This window comes from Hirundo rustica, chromosome 11 (genome assembly GCF_015227805.2).
Source record: "Hirundo rustica isolate bHirRus1 chromosome 11, bHirRus1.pri.v3, whole genome shotgun sequence".
Taxonomy (NCBI): domain Eukaryota; kingdom Metazoa; phylum Chordata; class Aves; order Passeriformes; family Hirundinidae; genus Hirundo; species Hirundo rustica.
Window position 1 is genome coordinate 7,111,030 of NC_053460.1, and position 20,254 is coordinate 7,131,283.

The window sequence follows — 20,254 nt, forward strand, 5'->3', positions numbered from 1 at the left end:
ACGAGGCTGTGTGTCACCTGCATTGCTCAGATGCCCACCACTATGCTCCTCTAAAGCTCCAGCTCCCAGAGTCTCTGTATAAGCAGAAGGGTCTGCCTCTTCCACAAGTTTGGAAAAATACTACCAGAAAAAGGTGAACAGGTTCAAATCTGGCTGTGGCAAGCAATCTCCTCGTTTGGGGGATGAATTGGGGATGGTTGAATTCTGAGATGCTAATCTAAACCCCAGCCTGGGAAGCACAGGGAGTGCAGTTTGTATACTGCAAGTTCCACTCCTGCCAACATTTCCCCCCAGGAGCATCCAGGAGCCAGCAGAGAAGAACCCCCCCTGCCCTGTAACCTCGACCACCCTGGGTGGGGCTTCAAGCTCACATCCATCACCTTCCTCCTTGCTGGAGGACAATGCTGGATGCTTATAAGCCCAAGAAGTGCCTGTAAAACCAAGGCTCCTGCAACCCAGGCCAGCCTGGGGGTACGGATTTTTAGGATGCAGAAGTGTTAGAAGAAGCAAAGAGCTGCCATGTAAAAAGCCTCAGCTAAAACAGAAGAATTGGGGCAACAAGAATATGAGGTGGGGGAGGAAAAAAGAAGAGGAAAGTAGTGGGTATGGGTCAATCCCATCTGGATGTGCCTTGTGGCACATGCCTGTTGCTCAGTGTGGCGGGGGGACAGAAGTCTCTATTCCCTGAGTAACTGAGTGGTTCCACGTTTGGCACACACCAAAGAAACACTCGGGAGATGGTGAAGGGCCCCCACGTTTGGAAGATGAATTTTCAGGTGACACAGATCATGAAGGGGAAGAAGCAGTGATCTTTCCTTCCATGGTGGTGGACAGACTATGGCCCCCATGAGAGGTAGGCATGCTGGGTGTGGATTTGGATGGTGTTGGAGTCAGACCTGCTGTAGCAGATGTTCTTGCAGGTATAATCACCTGCACAAACAATTGCATTGCACAGACTTGCCTGCTCCACCAGCAGCATCCAGAGCAGAGCTCCCATTAGGAACAAATTAGACTGGAGTTTCCTCTTTTCCTTCCAGGCTTCTTGGGAAGGAATCAACAGAAACAAGCGAAGATGGCTGCAGGACCAGGAATGGCTATGCGCCAGGGCCAAGCAGGGGAGTGACGTTTGGAAAGGGCTGACCGATGGCAGCCAAGGACAGCAGCACAGGCACACTCATGGCTCCAGAATCACAGCCCAGGGACAGAAAGTATGCGCCAGGGAAGAGATGAGACCAGGCTACAAGATCCCAATGCTATAGAGGCACCTGGGAACCATCCAGGTTAGAGAAGAACTGAGAGAACTCTACTCCAAGGCCCATCAGGAGGAGAAGGATCAGCAATGACTTCAGAGTGAGATGCCCAGGGCTTGAACCTAACCTCAAAACCCTCCAGAGACCCTGCAGACTTCCCAGACCCCCTTTCAATCCTTGACTGTCCTCAGAGTAATTTTTTTTTTGTCAGCATGGCACCTCCCCTGCATAGGATGCTCCTATGGCCTGGATCCTGGCCTCCAGCACTCCATAGTGCTCCTTGGCCTGGATCCACAAGGCCCTTCCCATGAGCTCCATGACCGGAGCCATGTGCTGATTCCTGCTGCATCTCATAGCTTGACCTTGACTCCGCAGACCCCTGCAAAGACCCTGTAGTCTCTACATCCCCCAGCAGGGCTTTGTTCACCACTCCAGCACCTCCAGCTCAGCACCCTCCAGCCAGCTCCTGCTCGGCCACAGCCCCTTCCCGGCTGAGCCCCACTGCTCCCTGCATGGGAGCAGGCAGCATCATTGTTGCAAAGTGTGGAATGTGTCAGTCAGTATTATCTTAAGTCAGGCTGTTCTTTGATGTAAGACTTTTGTATACTTTCAAGGCTAATCAGCAGGAAAGGAGACCTAATCGCTGGAGGAGGCAGCAGCCAGCATCCCTCATTTAAGGACATTCTGGAGCTAACAAGATTTAGGCATTGCTCACCGGGCAAAATACTCCAGTCCATGTGTCTTAGAGCTAAACTATATATCCATTGTAACACTAAAAATCACACCTACAGATCAAAAATACCCTCTCCACATGAAGACCCTTCCCCTGAGCACGAGTGTAAGTTAGCTGGGGTTACATTATTTGTATGGAAGTACTAGTCAATCCTAACAGAAGGGCTGTGCTTGGGAAGTTACTAACCCTGAATTTCTATGTATAAACAGCATGTAAAGGCCGGTGGGGTGTGCTGGATTTGTGGAACACCACTGAGCACCCAGGCTGGGGCAGCTCTGAAATAAACAATGTCTCACTCGAGTGTGACATTATCGGCTCGTGGCACACCAGGGAACGAACCCGATTTTTGGCGCAACATCCTTGTGCCCTCAGGGCGGGCACCCCCAAAATGGCGGCACCCGCTGAGGCGTCAGCCCGCCCGCGTCACGCGCCCGCCGCGTCCCGCCATTGCATCAGCCGGGGGCGGGGCGCCGCGCGGGCGGGTGGGGCTGGCAGAGGAGTGACGGCTCCCGTAACCAATGGGAGCTGGCGTCCGGCGGAGGGGCGGGGCGGAGCGGGCGCTGCGGCGCGGCCGGAGGAGCGCAGCGAGGGGCGGCGGTGGTCGCGCAGGTACTGCCCGAGGGGCCTGGAGAGGCCCGGCCGCTGCGTTGGCGTCCGTGGTCCGACCCGTGGGCACGGGGTTGAGGGGCGCGGAGAAGGCAGGGCGGGAGGGTGGCGGTGGCGATGCGCTGGTCGCGCCCCGTGCGGGCCCGCGGGGGGATGCCGGGCGGCCGGCGGCGCTGCCGGACACCGCCGTGCCCTCACCCCTCCTCGGGCACTGGAGGGCGGGTGTGTCTGGGCAGGGGCTCTGATAGGCCCTGAGGCCTCTGCTGTGCCTGGTTCTCCCCACCTCGGGTCCTTCCCTCCTGCAGCATCGAGGCTGGACTCGATGATCTCAGGGGAGTTTTCCGACCTAACTGATTCTATGCAGTCAATACTCCCAGGCCTTGCTCCTATGGGGAATTCCCGTCTCTCCGCGCCGCCGCAGGCTGCTGGGATCTCGCTTCCCTCCATGGATCCGCATTGCGCTGAGCTGTCAGGGACAGCCCTGTGTACCCGTAGGACACGGGCGCTGCTGCCCTCCAGGCTGTCACTTGCCTCTGGTGTGCCTGTGGGGATGTGGGTCCCCTCAAGGCTTCCAGGCATCTCTGGAGCTGGCTCTGCTTTGAGCAGGGAAGGTGACAAGGTTATATTCAAGGGTCATTTGGCTGAAATGACCAATGATTGGTCTTGGCTGTTCTATGATTTAGTAATTGAATCACAGAATGGTTGGGGTTGGAAGGTACCTTAAAGCCCACGTGGGTCTAGCACCCCTGCCATAGGCAGGGACACCTTCCACTACACAGTGCTCCTCCAGGTCCCATCCAACCTGGCCTTGAACACTTCCAAGGGTGGGGAAGCCACATCTTCTGTTGGCAACCTGTGCTGGGTCTTCACCACCCACACAGGGAAGAGTTTCTTCCAAATATCTAACCTAAATCTCTCCTTTACCAGTTTAAAACTGTTCCTCTTGTCATATCATTATCCCCATGTAAAAAGTTGCTGTCCATCATTTTTATAAGCCCCATTAAATACTGGAAGGCTGCAATGATGTCTCCTCACTCTGCATTTAGTCACCTTGAATGCTTTGGTGACTTGGCAGTCCCTCTGTTCCCGGGAAAGCAAATGCAACCTACTAAGTTTAGTATCCATGTGAATTTGCTATTTTATAACTATGTGTTTTCAAAGAACAGGTAACTTGAGGTAGAACCCCAGAAATCAGGGAGTTTGGGGGAGAGGAAATTTCAGGTTGAGCCACTGCTATTTGGGGCAGATTGATGGTTGAACTGAAGTGTCAGTGAGTACTTAACAGTGTGGGAAGACCCTTTTAGGAGTTGTTGACAGTGATCCTGATGTTCACCTTAGGCTGCCATCACATCAGAGCGTTGTTTGTTGTTGTTTGTTCAGACTGCACTGCGGCTTTGCCGTTTTCCTGCCGCTTGCTTTGAACAGCGGCAACTTCCAGCTTCCAGATGGAGACCCCGCTCACTGCCAGCCAGATCCGGCAACGGTTCATTGACTTCTTCAAGGAAAACAAGCACACCTATGTGCACTCATCTTCTACAATCCCCCTGGATGACCCCACACTGCTCTTTGCCAATGCTGGTATGAATCAGGTAGGATTTTCACCCTGGCACTGTGGCCCTACAAACATATCTTGTTGGAACCTGTGAAGGTGTTTGTAGAGCTGTTGGGAAAATTTTCTCCACCTTCCTTCTGGTCACAGAGAGATGAGTGGTGTGTCCTCTGGGGTCCTGTGTGCTCTCACAAAATTGGCAAGAGCACTGGAAGAGGTTCCTATGGTGAGAGCTCTGCCAGTCTTGTTTCCTTGACCCTTGGTACCACAGCAGCCCCACACAAATAACTAATGGTGTCTTTGAAGAGCGGTTGAGACTGCAAGGGCTCTGCTGCTGATCAGCACCCAGTTTTTTATTTTCTGGCAGCTGGGAATCTGACAGCTTTCAGTCCCCCAGCTTTCAGGCCAGGGGTTTGGTGTGCTCTAGGAACACCTGTGTGTGTGCGAGTGCTGAGTTGTAGGCAGGCTCCTCATGGACAGGAGCAGCAGGTTTGTTGCTGAAAGGTGCTTCAGTTATGTTCAGACTGGTGATATAATGACATAAATGACACTTAACTACCTTGCTGTTGCTTGCAACATATGAAAACAGGTTCTGAGTGCTTTTCTCAGTTTCTCAGCTTTTCTAGCAGTTCACTTGCCCTTTTTTCTCTCCTCACAGTTCAAACCCATCTTCCTCAATACTATTGACCCCTCACACCCTCTCGCTAAACTGAGCAGAGCCACCAACACTCAGAAGTGCATCCGAGCAGGAGGCAAGCACAACGACCTGGATGACGTGGGGAAAGATGTGTACCACCACACCTTCTTTGAGATGTTGGGGTCCTGGTCCTTTGGGGATTATTTCAAGGTAAAACAGTCTGGATGCAGCTCTGAATCTCCTGCACAGATTTATCTGTCTCCGTAAACTCAGCAGAGCAGCTGCCAAGAGGAAAGAGAATATGTTGGCACAGAGGTGCATGTGGCTCCTTTGGAATAAATGAGCTTGGAAGCTGCCCCGACCCTGCAGAATGATTCGAGATTAATTACTTAAGGTTTACAAAGCTGATTAAAGTAACTCTGCTAGTTTGGAGTCTTCAGGTAGAGATTTTAGTGGCTCTTCTGGAGATGTGAGGACTAACTTGTGCTATGCAGTTATGACTGACCTTCAAACAGGAGTGATCATACACTGATGATTTCCTTTCTTGAGCTTCTTGCTAGTGTAGTATTCAAAGTCAGAATTAAAAGGCAAATAAAAAATTTTGGAGGCAGTGAACATGCTAGGAGTTAACTTGGCTGCATCAAGACAGTAATATGACATGTTTCTTGTGCCCTCTTCACTGCATGTATTAATTTTTCTCTTTGTTATGTCAAAAGTCAGAAAGTTGTCAGCTGCTGATACCTACAGTAGCCAGTACTTTGGGTGTTGAAGTGAATCTGTCTTTGCATTCAATGTTTCCTCATGTTTCCTTCTGCAGGAACTTGCTTGTAAACTGGCACTGGAGCTTCTCACCAAGGAGTTTGGCATCCCTGCTGAAAGACTCTATGTCACTTACTTTGGTGGAAATGAGGCTGCAGGACTGCAACCAGACCTGGAGTGCAAGCAGATCTGGTTGGATTTGGGGTAAGACCTTCAACTGAGGAAGGTGCATGTTTGGATAAGCAATAGTAATTTATTTGGCTTGGATATTAGGAAAAAATTCTTCACAGAACAGGCTGCTTAGAGCAGTGGTGGAGTGGAGTCACCATTCCTGGAGGGATTTTAAAGCTGTGTAGCTGTGGCACTTCGGGATATGGTTTAGTGGTGAGTTTGGCAGTATTGGAGTAATGGTTGGACTTGATGATCTGAAAGGTCTTTTCTAACCTAGATGTTTCTATGACTCAGTGATGGCCTGTGTTACGTGACAGAACACATATAACAGGAGACTTCGACAAAATTGTAGTGTCACAAATAAATTTGCAGGGTGGTGGAGCTTGCAAACCAGAGGGAAGTACTCACATTTGATAGAAGATGCTGAGATCTCTGGTTTCAAAATCTCTTGTGTAAGTTTAAGAGTCCTGCTTGGTCAGGTGGATGGGATGTCCTGCCCAGTGTACTGCCACTGACAGTGTTTGAGAAGATCATGGAATCATAGAACTGTAAAGTGGTTTGAGTTGGAAGGGACCTTACAGGTCATGTTGTTCCAAGCCCTGTCCAGCCTGGCCTTGAACACTTCCAGGGATGGGGCAGACACAGCCTCTCTGGGCAACCTGTTCCACTGCTTGCCATGCTTACAGGAAAGAACTTACTCATAATACATAATATGCATCTGCCCTCTGTTAGTTTAGAGTCCTTTTCCTATCACTCCATATCCTTCTAAACAATTCCTCTCCAGATTTCTTGTAGTCCCCTTTAAGTATTGAAAGGCCACAACAAGGTAATCCCAGAGCCTTTTCTGCTCTATGCTGAACAATCCAAATTCTCTCAGCCTTTTCTCGTAGGAGATGTTCTTCATCCCATCAGTGTCTTCTTGCTGATGACTTTACTGAGGTGTTGTGTAATTCTCTGTCTCCACCTGGGATGAGTGCCAGGTGCCAGTGTTCACTTGATCCCCCTCAGTAGGGATCCTGAGCATTAGGCACTTGGATTGATCTGTCTCAAGACACTAAGAATTCATCAGCACATCTAGGGAATTAGTGAGCTGTGGTTTCTCTGGCATAGCCTTTAGTTTCAGTTTGTCTTTCTTGTTCAATAAATATCTTCTTACAGGCTGGCTGAGGGCAGGATTCTGCCTGGCAATATGAAGGATAATTTCTGGGAAATGGGAGACACTGGCCCCTGTGGCCCTTGCAGTGAGATCCACTATGACCGGATTGGGGACAGAGATGCTTCACACCTGGTCAATCAGGATGATCCCAACGTCCTGGAGATCTGGAACCTGGTGTTCATACAGTTCAATAGGTGAGCCAGACCTGCTTCCAGGTGAACCAGGTTGCTCCAGCTCAGTTTGGGAGGCTGCTTGGATCGTGTGTTCTTTCAACTGCCCATGGCTTGCTCGCCATTCTCAGTTATCCAGCAGCTGAGCACTTTGTGATGCTCTGTCCCCTTACCCCTTAGTGGTACAGAAGGGGTTGGTTGGGCTGCTTTTGGGACAAACTGAGAATATCTTCTCTGTTTATCTGCCAGGAGTTCAGTAGGGAATAAGCTGTTGTGTGCTCTAGGTCTAAGCTGTTGCTGAGGGTCTTGTTAATTTTATTTTATCAAAGTTGTCCTTTGTGTGGCTTGTGTATGGGCCTGTGTCGTGAATCTGATGGAACTAAATCTTATGGAGATGAAGAGAGAAATGGGGTTCCCCCTGCAGGGCCTCCATCTATAACATCTCACCTTTCTTTGGTAGGGAAGCTGATGGGACACTGAAACCCCTTCCTAAGAAAAGTATTGATACTGGGATGGGCCTGGAGAGGCTGGTCTCTGTGCTGCAGAACAAGATGTCCAACTACGACACTGACCTTTTCCTCCCTTACTTTGAAGCCATCCAAAAGGTATGAACTGAAGCTTGACCAAGCTGCATCCATTCCCTGAATTCTTGGGGAGATGTGTGGGTCTGGTTGGACAGAGTGGTCTCTGCTTTCCCAGCTGCTGTGGGCCCCACGCATTTGCACTTTGCTGAGGGTAGGAACCCAGGCTGGCACAGTAATTGCTGCCCTTTGACATATTTCCAGGGGAAAACAGGACGGTGAGTGGTGCAGCTTTCCCAGTTTCTGTGAACTGTCCTGATGGACACTCCTTGGTCCTCTCCCAGTGGGAGATGCTCTGCAGTCCAACATGGCCAAGTGCCATCTTTTTTGCCATGTGCTAGAGAGCACGTGGTACTGCTGACTCAGAATCAATTTGTCTTTCAGTCTCACACCTGAAACATGCTGATCTGTAGAAAATTCCCTTAGCCAGGAGTACTTTGCCATAAACCACAACAGACACTTGCAGAACCTGTGTGCTGTTGCTGCACTGTCCTGGGTGGGGACCACGTTACCCATGCTGGGAGTGCTGTGTGCAGGTCCAAGCCTTTCTTTTCCTCTGTGGAGGAGGCTGTAGATCATGCTGCATAAAATGCAGGGAAAAGAGCCCAGGCCTCTGCTACCTCTAAGGAATGAGGTGCCAAAATCCAGAGCTGGAATTGGAGAACTGCCTTTTTTCAGTGTTAAGTCCACTGGCTAGACGCAACCCCTATGTCCTTGTCTGCCTTCCTGCTGTGTGCTGGGAGCCTGTGAAGGGATTGTGCCCATGGCAGGAGGTTTGCACCATGTGCAAGCAGTACATGGTTACAGGAGTATCTTTCCCTAGGGTATGGATAAAACCATCCTAAAAGAGGAAAGCTGGGACCATCTCCTGTGGGACAGGATTTGAAAGATTTCTTGGCTGGGCAGGTTATGCCAGGTTGGAGTCCTTGAGCAAAACAGATGATTTCCCTGTACTCTTTCCCTCTTCCTCTCTCTTGGGCTCTTAATGATGGGATAAATTGGATTTTCTTCCCTCTGGTCTGGAGAGCTTTTGGCCATTGAAATATGGGCCATGGCACCATGCAGAGCCCACAGCTCTGTGCCTCCCCTAGGTTCACTGAGTCGCCTCTTTCCAAGAGGAATATTCTCCTCTGTGGCTGTGGGTGGTGGGGTGGGCCTGGCTTCTGAGGCCCTTCCGTGTAATTCTGCCATGGTGCCACTCAGTAATTGTACCCTCTGCCTTCTCCTCTGCAAAGGGCACCGGTGCCAGGCCGTACCTGGGGCAGGTCGGGGCCGAGGATGCTGATGGAATAGACATGGCCTACCGTGTGCTGGCTGACCATGCACGGACCATCACCCTGGCCCTCTCGGACGGGGGCAGGCCTGACAACACTGGCAGAGGGTAAGAAGGAGCTGCTGCGTAGTCACCACTCCCATTCTGCTCTGCGTGGTTTCCCTCAAGGCTCTGGGATCTCTTGGGATTCATCATTAAAGCAGTGGGTAGCAGAGTGTTTGCTCGGGATATTTGATGCTTGAATCGCTGTAGTAAGGTTCACCCAAAAGGCCATGATGCACAAGTCTGAAGGTTCTTGTGACCACCATTGCTGCTCTGCCAGCCCCAGAGAAGATGACTGTGGGCAGACAGGCAAAAAGCCTGGCTTGGTGCAGTGTTGCTGTTGAAAAAGCTAGGAATCTTGGGCTGGGGGCTGTGCTGCAGGTGCCAGTGGACTCCAAAGCACACAGTGGGTCATGGAACTGGTGCCTGGCACCTCACCTGTGCCTTGCTGCTGCCATGAGCAGCATGAGGGATAATGAGAGAAGAAAACGCTGTGCTCTTGGTTCTGGGAGGGGGTGCTGTAGGTGGGGAGCCCCTGAGAACAGCTCAGATGTGTAACATTTGCATGGGGGGCTCTGCTGTTCCCTAGGTATGTGCTGAGGCGGATTCTCCGACGGGCTGTGCGCTACTCCCATGAGAAGCTCAATGCCCCCAAGGGTTTCTTTGCTACCCTGGTTGATGTGGTGGTGCAGTCACTGGTAAGTTCTCCTACTCCACTCTATCCGCTGCAGACTTCTCTGCTGAGGTGTGCACATCACCATGTTAAAGGGCTCCTCGTCTTGGGTCTGCAGGGAGATGCCTTTCCTGAGCTGAAGAAGGACCCAGATATGGTAAAGGACATTATCAATGAAGAAGAGGATCAGTTCCTGAAGACACTGAGCAGAGGCCGTCGCATCCTGGACAGGAAGATCCAGAGCCTTGGGGACAGTAAAGTCATTCCTGGTAAGGCTTTGACTTCTGCCTGGGTGCAGCAAAAGGCATTTATTATCCGGGATCACATAAGGGAAGTTGGGGGAAGGGAAAGGGTGGGAGAATTAGAGGTGGTGGAATGTGGTGGGAGGGCAAAGAATCAGAAGACATCTTTTAGAGCTGAACTACCCATCTCTCCTCTGGCCTGTGTTCACTTGCTCAGATTTCTAGTGAATGTGTTTCATTAAAGGTGTTTCTCCCAGACACATGTCTCTGCTGTCAGGGAGGAGCCTTTTGGAAGTTCACGTTCTCCAGACCTGTTCACTGTCCTGCCATAGCTCAGAGCTGGAGGGGGAGCAGGGAAGGGAGCAGTGTCTCATGGAGCATGAGGGGTGACTGCTTTACCCCTTCTCTGCAGGTGACACTGCCTGGCTGCTGTATGACACCTATGGATTCCCTGCGGATCTCACTGGGCTGATTGCAGAGGAGAAGGGCCTTGTTGTAGACATGGAGGGCTTTGAAGAAGAGCGGAAGAATGCTCAGGTGGGTAACAGCTCCAGGGAAAGCTAGTTTGTGAGTGGGCATGTAGAATTCCTTTCTTTGCAGTTTGCAGTCATGAGTTGCTCCTTTCTCATTGAGTCTGTTCACAGCCCATATGTCCCATGGTTTGTCCCATGGGAAAAAACAGGACAGCTGCAGTTGCTGTGGGACATGACTTTTCTGTACAGCTGTAGTTGGTTTTGCTCACTAGCAGAGCCTGGAACCTTGAGCTCAGCCTTCAGACAGAGATAGCAGAGTGCTGGGAGCACCTCTACTGTCCTGTTCTGGTTAGGGAAGTTATTCCCTGGCCAAGAATCAGTATCCAGGCAGGCCTGCACCTTGGGTGCATTTCTCCGTATGTTTGCTGCAGCAGCAGGGAGTGGCATTGACCAGCTGGGTGCTTGCCTTGTCCTTACTGGGCTCAAGCCCACTTGGTCTGCGTGCTGGAACTGGCTGCTCTGAAGTCAGAAAAACTGGCACACTCCAGGTGCTGGGACACAGCTTCCCAGGGCAGAGCTTTGAATCAGGGAGTGCTGAGGGATGTGAGCGAGATGTGCAACTAGGCTGGCATGCATTGGTGCTTCTTGGCTGATTATTTCTCAAACCTTGTTCACTGGCAGCTCAAATCCCAGGGCAAGGGTGCTGGAGGGGAGGATCTCCTCATGCTGGACATCTATGCCATTGAAGAACTGAGAGCCCAAGGGCTGGAGGTGACAGATGATTCACCAAAATACAACTATGCTTCAGATCCGAGCGGGACCTATGGTATGAGAAAACCTTCTCACAATCATGTTCTGCTCCTAAAGCTTCCCTGGCATCTATCTGGGCTCCCCTTTCCTGGGACATGGAGTTGGAAGTGGAAGGCTGTGCGGGTGAATAGCCTGCTTGTTACTAATTGAGCAGAGAACGAGGACAGGCTGTTCAGGGGTACTGTACTGCTGTTGCCAAATTAAGGGAATTCCTGTTCCTGCAGCTTTATGTCTCCACGCTCCTATGTTGGTGTTTCTCAGCTGCTTTTCCAGTGCTGCAGGAGGCTGCAGTTTCTACTTGGCCTGCTGGAGGGTCCTTGGCTTGCTTGCTCTGGCTCTTCCTGCTAGTTTTTTAATTTGATGGAGATCGAGGAGGCTGCAGCTATGTGTGCTGCTGACTTTTGCTGAATAGGTGTGGAAGCCAGTGACAGTCCCTGCCTTGGGGGTTACTAAATGAAATTTCCAGCTGTTGCCTTATTCCTCTCTCCTTATCCCCTGCAAACGTGTTAGCTGCCATGAGCTCCTGCAATAACTGGGAGGTGTTGCTATGACATTCTGCTCCCACAAGGTGTCTGCACGGTTTTCCTGTTTTACTGACACTGCTTGTCATCCCGGTGGCAGATTTCGGGAGCCTTGTGGCCACAGTGAAAGCCATCCGCAGCGAGAAGAAGTTTGTGGAGGAGGTATCCACGGGCCAGGAATGTGGGATAGTGCTGGACCGGACCTGCTTCTACGCCGAGCAGGGTGGGCAGATCTATGACCAGGGCTACATGGTCAAGGATGACGACAGCAGGGAGGATGTGAGTTGGCCTGAGAGCCTTTTGCTAGACACAGTCTGACTCGGGGCCTGAGCAGAGGGGAGAAGGGGCCGAGCAAGCTCCAGCAATTTCCCGTCGATGTCAGGTGTCACGCATTGCACGGGGTTCCTGTCTGGTGGTGCAGCATAGCATGGGTGTGCTGGAGTTTTGTTTCCCTTGCTCCTTGAGGAGCTCAGTTCTGTGTTGCTGTCACCAGAGTGTGGGTGCCTGTGGTGGTGGTGCCAAGATGGGGAGCTGAGGTGGGGAGCTCTTTCTGTGCCCTATAACTGTGCCCCACCTTAATTCAGTTCTCCGCTTTGCTGTGTGCTGTGCCTGGGGACACTCAGCTTTCTCCAGCACACACACCACTCTGGCTCTCAGCTGGGACCTTTCCAGTTGCAGCTCAGACCTCTGGCTGGATGGTGTCTCCCTGTGGCCTCTCACCCTCCTCACATGGGGCATTTCCCTCTTTGTACAGAAAACAGAATTCACTGTGAAGAACGTTCAGGTCCGAGGAGGCTACGTGCTCCACATAGGAACTCTGTATGGGAGCTTGAAAGTAGGAGATCAGGTCCACTTGACTATTGATGAGGTGAGTTAAAACATGCTGTAACACACAGGCTTGCCTCTTCTTTGGATTTTGTGTTTCTTTTCATCAGTGCCACTCCGGGGGCCTGATGTTTGGGTCCTGCTCTTCCTGCAGCACACAATCAAGCAGTGTCTGGCTGATTCCAAGTCTCTCCTGCTTCACACCTGGCTTTCTTTTACCACGAGGCAGATAATGCCCAGCTAGCTCAGAGCCACTCTTGTTGGGTTTGCTGATCACAGGCAGAAACACATTTTGGGTCATGACTTGCAGGGAGAACATGTGGTGCCCCACTGTGTGGGAACAGCAGCAGAGAGCCTGGGCTGTCTGCCCCACTCCAGACATTGCTCCTGCAGGCTCAGCTTGCTGAGCGAGCGCTGGGTTGAGCACGGTCAGCCTGATGCATTTCCCTTCCCTATAGAGGCAGCACCTTTAGAGGAAGAGGGAAGGCTTCCATCTTGGAGTGCTTTTCCCTGCTGAGGAGCTAAGATTAGTTATCTGTGTCCTGGTCTGTCCTTGGCCTCTCTCCACACAGGCCCAACAAGGGAACTGCCAGGAAAAAAAGCCATGCACAGATTTGGTGGGGAACATCTGTTCCTGTAGCTGAAGCTCCAAGGCAGCAGGTGTGATCTGTTGTTTCTGGTGTCCTGAGCTAGTTTAGGAATCTGTTGGAGCAGGGCATTAACCTTCCCTTCAGCTGCTGGAGGTGGTTGATGCCCATCTAACAGTGCCTTCCTCCCTCAGGCCAGGCGGAGGCCGGTCATGAGCAACCACACAGCCACCCACATCCTCAACTTCGCCCTGCGCTCGGTGCTGGGGGAGGCTGACCAGAGGGGCTCCCTGGTGGCACCAGACAGGCTGCGCTTCGACTTCACAGCCAAGGGAGCCCTGTCCACTCAGGAGATCAAGAAAGTTGAAGGGATTGCCAACCAGATGATTGAGGAGTCAAAGGTGGGTATGGCTGGCACATTGTGTACCTTGAGTCCAGGTTTTGGATGATCTGGGATGCCGGGAGTTTGGCATGCACAGGAGGATTCTGAGCTGCTGGTGCAGTACTGTGCACAGATTGCCATCACCTTAGAGAGTTTTGAGTGGGAAAACCCCATTTGGATTGTGCTCTTCACTGGTTTCAAGCCCTCTCTAGGGTTGGAGTGTTCCCATGCCTGCAGTAGTGTCACATCAGCTACAAGAGCCAAGTTTGCTACACGTTAGGCAAAGCAGTTTTGCAGGCCTGGCTAGATTTACAGTGTACACCCAGACAACCCAGTGATGTGTCCCCAATGGCAGGAGACTTGCTCTGTTTGGTGCCAAGTGTCAGAGCCGACCCTGGGGGACCCTGGAATCTGCTTGGAGCCATTTGCATGTGCAGTGGCACACAGGGGGTCTGAGCAGGTGGTATTGGGAGTTTTGAAGATGAGACATCTGCCAATACCTTAGTGATTCTTGCCGTTCAACAAACCCCAGCTCAGGTGAGGTGCTGAGACTTCGCTTCTAGGATCTTTCAGAGGAAGAATTTTCCTGGGAATGTGGGCCCTCAGTCACAGCTAACAGGATTGGCTCTTACTCGCATTCCTTTGCTGTCCTCTGCAGACTGTGTATGCCAAGGACTGCCCTCTCGCAGCAGCCAAAGCTATCCAAGGACTTCGGGCAGTTTTTGACGAGACCTACCCCGATCCTGTCCGTGTGGTCTCCATTGGCATCCCTGTGGAGGAACTGCTGGCTGACCCCTCTGGCCCTGGGGGCTCCATCACCTCTATTGAGTTCTGCGGGGGAACGTGAGTACCTGGAGAGGCTGGGGAAGGTGGCAGAGTGGCTGAAAAGGAGTTCCTGTGGAGCTTGAGCTCCTGGGAGTACCATGGGCATACACTGGGCAGAGCCAGGGCAGAGATGGAGGTGGTGGTGATGATGTGCCTTTGCATTCCCAATCCTGAGTCAATCAGTCTTTAGAATTACCTTTTGCAGGCAGGAAACCGCTTGTATTGCCCCTGACCTCACTCAAGAGTCTCTGGCAGTGCTGGGAGCACAGGTCTCACCACCCTTTCCTCACTCATTTGCTTTTAGCACTGGTTGTTTTTTCTGCCTGTCCCCGCATTGCTGCATTTCCCTGGCAGGATGGTTGTCTTATTTCTGTGTTGATTCTTGCTGAGATGAGAGGTGGACTTCTAACTCTCTTGTGGATCTGTCTGGGTTCTTTCCAAAGGCACTTGCAGAACTCCAGCCATGCTGGCCCCTTTGTGATTGTTTCAGAAGAAGCAATTGCTAAAGGCATTCGGAGGATAGTTGCAGTCACCGGGGCTGAAGCTCGGAAGGTAAGGGTAGGCAGGAGAGATCATTTATGAAATTCCACCTATTAACCCTGTACCAAAGTTCCTTTTGTTCAAATTTGCACAATGTCCTCTGAGGGACTTAAGGAAAAGGGTGCTGCGGTTGGCAAAGGCTGTGCTGGAGACCCTGGCTGTACTACAGCAGGGAAGACAGGGAGAAGTCTCAGTTGTAGGTGTTGTGGCAGAGGAACCTGGGTGGGTGTGTGGGATGGCTCCAGGGTTAGTTCAGGTTGTTTTTCAGAGTGGCTGCTGATGTAGCGCTCTCAGCAGCTGGCAAGGCTAGCAGGAGAGTGGTGAAGTCTAAGAATCCAGTCCTCTGCTGCAGGAGGCAATGACTTTGAGTGTGGGCTGGTGCTCCCTAAAGTGGGAGAAAGGGGTTTCATGGGGGAGTTGATTTCTCTTCTGGGGGAATCTTGGCAATCCGGGCAAAGAAAAGAGACCTGGGGCCCATGTGCCAGCATCACACCCTGGTTCTGGTCAGGTGCTGCTTGCTTTGGCCCTGTGGCTTCTCAAGAGTTACTAAACTCCATCCTGGGGCATTCCAGCCTGCCTCACCTCTTTGCACTCTGGGATGACCAAAAGCCCAGCCTGCTCAGTCTTCCAGCTTGATTTAACTCAGATTGTATCCACCTAGGCCCTCAGGAAAGTCGACAGCCTCAGGAAACTGTTGTCAGCCCTGGAGGCCAAGGTGAAGGTCCAGACAGCTCCCAACAAGGATGTGCAGAAGGAGATCACGGATCTTGGTGAGGTGAGGATGGTAGCAGTGCTCTGCCTCCCCAAAGCAAATGGGACCTTGATTGCCAGAACTGGGTGATACTAAAGAGGTCTGACTTCACCTTCCTGTCCAACAGCCCTGCATCCCATGGGTGCTGCAGCCAGCACCTGCTGCCTCAGGTCATTGGCGCTGGGAGAGGAGTGCAGCTCTGGGCTCTGCCATCTGAGGCAGAGTTCATGAGGTGCTGCATCTCCTGCCATGACTGCTGGCACCTTTAACCTTCTCTGCCTGCTCCTCTTTTGCAGACACTGGCCACTGCTGTTATCCCACAGTGGCAGAAAGATGAACTGAGAGAGGCTGTTAAAGCACTGAAGAAAGTCATGGATGACCTGGACCGAGCAAGCAAAGCTGACATCCAGAAAAGAGTGAGCTGTGGGCTGGAATAAAGGACAGTGTGGGAGGGCTTTGGGGTGCTCCTTTGGGAGCTCTGTTAGTGTCCAGGATGGAAAAGATTTGATGTGTGGGAGTGCCCCTCGCACTGTTCAGCCCTCCAGCTTTTCCTGCTGCCTACTGAAGCAGAATTATCTCCATGCCTGTTCTCTGGGTTGAAGCATGGCAGCCTGTTCCTGCCTAACAGTGCCTCTGGGTGCAGGCTTCCTCCTGGATCCCACTGGAATTTTCTGGAGGAGGAATCATGCACGACATGCTGTCTTGCAGGCCACATGCCTGCCTGTCACAATATATTCCTTCTGGCTTCACAGTGTGAGGCTGCTCCAGGCCGGGCTGTGGGTGTGTTTGGGCAGCTTAGGGACCTCTGTCCCTGCTCTGCCCAAGTGCTTCTTGTGTGGATGGTCTGGTGGCTGACCACTGTTGTCCTCAGGTACTGGAGAAGACCAAGCAAGTTATAGAGAGTCACCCTAACCAGCCATGGGTCATCATGGAAATGGAAAATGGAGCCTCAGCAAAGGTATGGAAAGGTCTGATCTGTCCTCAGCAACCTTCCTTCTACGTGAGGAGCAGCTGGATGGTCTCTCATCACCTGGGGAGGCGGTTCAGTGCTACAGAGCTGTCCCTCTTGCCACCTGACATCCTTGAGAAGGGGGAGGGACCACTGGGATATTCACTTGTGTCCCACCTTCTGGACTAGCACATGGACTTGCAGGAGTGGTGGGGTTTTGACCACTTGCTGAGCTTCCAGCTTTCAGACATAGTGGCAGATAGGGGGCCCAACAGAAATCCCATTGTGTCCCAGGTAAGACTCATCCTGCAGCAGTCACGACACTGAAATGCACTTAAGGGACTGAGAACAGCAGCTCTGCTGAGCCATGAAAACTGTGCTGGTTGTGATCCCTGCAGATCAACTCTGGGAGTGATGTCCTGGGCTGAGTGTGTGGACAGGGCCAGGCTGAGAGCTGCCCCCAGCGCCATCTGCTCAGCTGGGTTCAGGTTCTTCCCTGGCCAGGGCTGAATCTGCTCCTTCCCTCCTCCGCACACATTTTTTTCCAAATGATTTCTGTTGGAATGAATGCTCTGTTGTGTGCATTGTGTCACAGTGCTGAGCCCAGTACGTGCCAGGCAGCGGGGGCTGGTTGTGCCTGGGCTTAGTCCACTCTGGACTTAAACACCCTGTTAAAATTTCCTCTCCGAGAGTCTCTGAGCTAATCCTGCTCACTCTGGCCACCAGCATCACCATGATACCCACTCTTCTGCTCCCAGTGGGTGCTGTTGCAGATTTTTCCCTGGCAGAAGGGTGCATCCCATGGGATGGCAGCCTGGGGAGCTGGATGTTCCCAGTCCACGCAGAGCAGCCCTGCTTTGCTCACCAGACCCACTCCTGGGGCTCTGTGCTGCATCATGCTGTCTGTGCCAGTGAGGGATGATGATCTCCTTGGGAAGGATGGAATGTGTGGCAGTCTCCCTGGTTATTCCCTGCTGTGTCTGATAACCCTTGCAGGCTCTTCATGCTGTGTTTGAGTTCTGTCTCCCTTTGAAACAGCTGTTCCCTTCTGCTGGGAGGAGCTTTTCCCCTCCAGCCAGTACACTCAGGCAAAAGTTTATTCTGGGGCTGATTTTGCCAATTCCTGTTATACCACAAGGTGGGAAAATAAAAGCGTCTCCTCCTTCCTGCCTTGGGGTGCACAGGGAGGGTTTATGTCCCCTGCCAAGGCTTCTACACTGCCAGGAATGTGAAGATGGCTCATGTTTGGGAGGAGGAGTGTTGCAGAGTGCTGCTGGCTGGTTTAATTCCTGATCCCTGAGGTCTCTGTGGGTGCTGTTGAGGCTGGATCTGGGCTGGGTGCAAGCACGGGGAGGCAGTCATGCAATAATTTTGTTCTCTTCCAGGCCCTGAATGAATCTCTGAAGCTCTTCAAGACTAATTCCCCCCAGACTGCTGCTATGCTCTTTGCTGTGGATAACGAAGCTGGCAGGATCACCTGCCTGTGTCAAGTACCCCAGGTAATGCCAAGACTGCATGGCTGCCTCTCCCTGAGCCTCCGTGGAGGAGCTGCAGCCTCCAGGCAGGAACTCTCTAACCTTACACAGCCAGAACTGATTGGGGTTTGGCAGGAGCCAGAGCATTTGTGCTTGGGCTTAGTGTCAGGCTGCAGAAGTGAGGGAAGGAGGGTTATGCTCTAAAGACAGGGAAGGGGAAGAGTCAGGACTTAACGGTGTGATAGGCACAGAGTGGGGTGATGGCTGTTCAGTGCTGACCGCTGGGTTTCTTTTCATGCCCAGGAGACTGCAAATAAGGGTCTGAAGGCCAGCCAGTGGGTGCAGGAAGTGTCTGGCTTGATGGACGGCAAAGGCGGTGGAAAGGACATCTCTGCACAGGCAACAGGCAAGAACGTGGGCTGCCTGCAGGAAGCCCTGAAACTGGCCACGGACTTTGCCAGGCTCCGCCTGGGGGAGCTGAAGAACTGACTGAGGGAAAAATCCCGGCCCCTTTGTCTCCCTGTCTGTCCCCCACGCGGCTTTCCTGTCAATAAATGCTCCCTGCTCCGCGTTCAGCGCCCCGGCTCTGGAGGCGGGATGGGATGGGGTGGGATCCCGCTGCCAGTCACAGCTTGTGCCCGCCTCCTTCTCGGCGCCGCCCCGTCCCCTCCCGCTCGGTGTTCCGCCGAACATGCCGCTGGATCACCGCCGCCTGCGCGGCCCGGAGGAGTCGCAGCCGCCGGCGCTGTGGGCAGGGACCGCGGCCGAGGATGAGGAGGACGAGGAGGGCGCGGGAGCGGTGCCGCGGGACCCCTGTGCCCTGCGGCCGCTGTTCGCGCGGGCCGGGCTGCTGAGCCAGGCGCAGGGCTCGGCCTACGTGGAGCTGGGCAGCGGCACCAAAGTGCTCTGCGCCGCCTGGGGCCCGCGGGAGGCGGCCGAGCCCGGGCCGGGCCGGCTGCTCTGCGAGTTCCGCCGGGCGCCCTTCGCGGGCCGTGGGGCGCGGGGCCGGCCGGGCGCGGCGGCGGAGCGGGAGGCGGAGCGGGAGGCGGCGGCGGCGCTGCGGGAGGCGCTGGAGCCGGCGGTGCGGCTGGGCCGCTACCCCCGGGCCCGCCTGGCCGTCAGCGCGCTGCTGCTGCAGGACGGCGGCTCGGCGCTGGCCGCCGCCGTCAGCGCCGCCGCCCTGGCGCTGGCGGACGCGGGCGTGGAGATGTACGACCTGGCCGTGGGCTGCGCGCTGTGCCGGCCGCACGCGCCCGCCGCCTCATGGATGCTGCAGCCCGCCGAGCCCGAGGAGCGCCGCGCCGCCGCCCGCCTCACGCTGGCCCTGCTGCCCGCCCTCAACCAGGTGTCGGCCGTGCTGGGCGGCGGCCGCGGCGGCCCGCCCGAGGACTGGGCTCAAGCCCTGCGGCTCGGCCTCGATGGCTGCCACCGGCAGTACCCGGTTCTGCGGCAGAGCCTGCTGCGGGCCGCCCAGCGCCGCGATGCCGCCGCCGCTGCCGGCGCCGCCGCTGCCGCCGCCACCAGCGCCTGAGTGCCGTGAGACCTGCGTACCCCACTCTGGGCAGGGAGCACCTCCCAGAGCCCGCCCAAGCTGCTTTCAACGCTGCGGGAGACCCCTGGAGCCTGCCTGATCCGCTCGTCACTCTTGGGGATTAAAATAAGTTTACTTTTAGAATCTCAGAAGTTTATTAAATTGAAGCTTACGTTTAATTGTAACTGCTGGTGTGCCCCCAGACCCAGCCTGATCCATACCTCGTGCTGCTGGAGACTGGATCAGCCAGCCTTTGCACTGCTGGAGATCCCCTCGTGCTGCCTACACAGCTGGAGGCCCAAAAGCTGTGCTCAAGGACACTGGAATCTGCATCCCCACACATGCCCCTAGGCACCCCGGAGTGCACCTGAGAAGCCCTCGTGTTGCAGGAGACCATTCCCAACTGGCTCCGTTGGACCCAAAGCAGCTTCACATCCTGCTGAAGCCCCCAAAGAACAACCTCCATACTGCCTCAGCAGCCAGAGCCTGCCTGAGACCTCCCTCCAAGCAATTGCTGGCACTCCAGGGCCCCACATCTCACCCTGGGGTGGTTACAGCACTGGGCTGAAACGCTCAGTCCAAGCTCCCCAGCATATCCCTCTGTGCAGGCAGCACCAGGCAGGAACCACATCATGGCATGGACTGCACATCCCTTGGACTTCTTGTCCAGGCAGTGTTTCAGGGTGACAGAGTTGTGTTTTGTTCATTTTTTCATAATAATAAATCATATTTTTTCTGGTGAA

General features: G+C 53.5%; 2 protein-coding genes across 2 annotated transcripts; both read left to right on the forward strand.

Annotated features, from left to right (window-relative positions):
• Positions 1-2,525: 2,525 nt before the first annotated feature.
• AARS1 (alanyl-tRNA synthetase 1) lies at positions 2,526-18,555 on the forward strand. Its single transcript, XM_040075087.2, has 21 exons — positions 2,526-2,592; positions 3,970-4,178; positions 4,797-4,985; positions 5,593-5,738; positions 6,864-7,055; positions 7,492-7,636; positions 8,848-8,993; positions 9,517-9,625; positions 9,719-9,869; positions 10,255-10,379; positions 10,997-11,141; positions 11,747-11,925; positions 12,401-12,514; positions 13,253-13,459; positions 14,099-14,283; positions 14,709-14,817; positions 15,467-15,580; positions 15,853-15,972; positions 16,428-16,514; positions 17,891-18,004; positions 18,284-18,555. The coding sequence occupies exons 2-21, from the start codon at positions 4,035-4,037 to the stop codon at positions 18,467-18,469; spliced, it is 2,907 nt and encodes a 968-aa protein (XP_039931021.1). The 5' UTR covers positions 2,526-2,592; positions 3,970-4,034; the 3' UTR covers positions 18,470-18,555.
• A 93-nt stretch (positions 18,556-18,648) lies between these two features.
• Positions 18,649-20,254, forward strand: EXOSC6 (exosome component 6). Its single transcript, XM_040075088.2, has one exon. It carries the CDS (start codon positions 18,672-18,674, stop codon positions 19,509-19,511), a length of 840 nt encoding a protein of 279 aa, XP_039931022.1. The 5' UTR covers positions 18,649-18,671; the 3' UTR covers positions 19,512-20,254.

Excerpts from the sequence above, each read along its gene's own strand:
- EXOSC6 (XM_040075088.2), top strand. The coding sequence starts at position 18,672 with ATGCCGCTGGATCACCGCCGCCTGCGCGGCCCGGAGGAGTCGCAGCCG.
- AARS1 (XM_040075087.2), top strand. The coding sequence starts at position 4,035 with ATGGAGACCCCGCTCACTGCCAGCCAGATCCGGCAACGGTTCATTGAC. Across the intron at positions 8,994-9,516 it reads CCTGACAACACTGGCAGAGG|GTATGTGCTGAGGCGGATTC; the intron begins GTAAGAAGGAGC and ends GCTGTTCCCTAG. Across the intron at positions 11,142-11,746 it reads AGATCCGAGCGGGACCTATG|ATTTCGGGAGCCTTGTGGCC; the intron begins GTATGAGAAAAC and ends TCCCGGTGGCAG.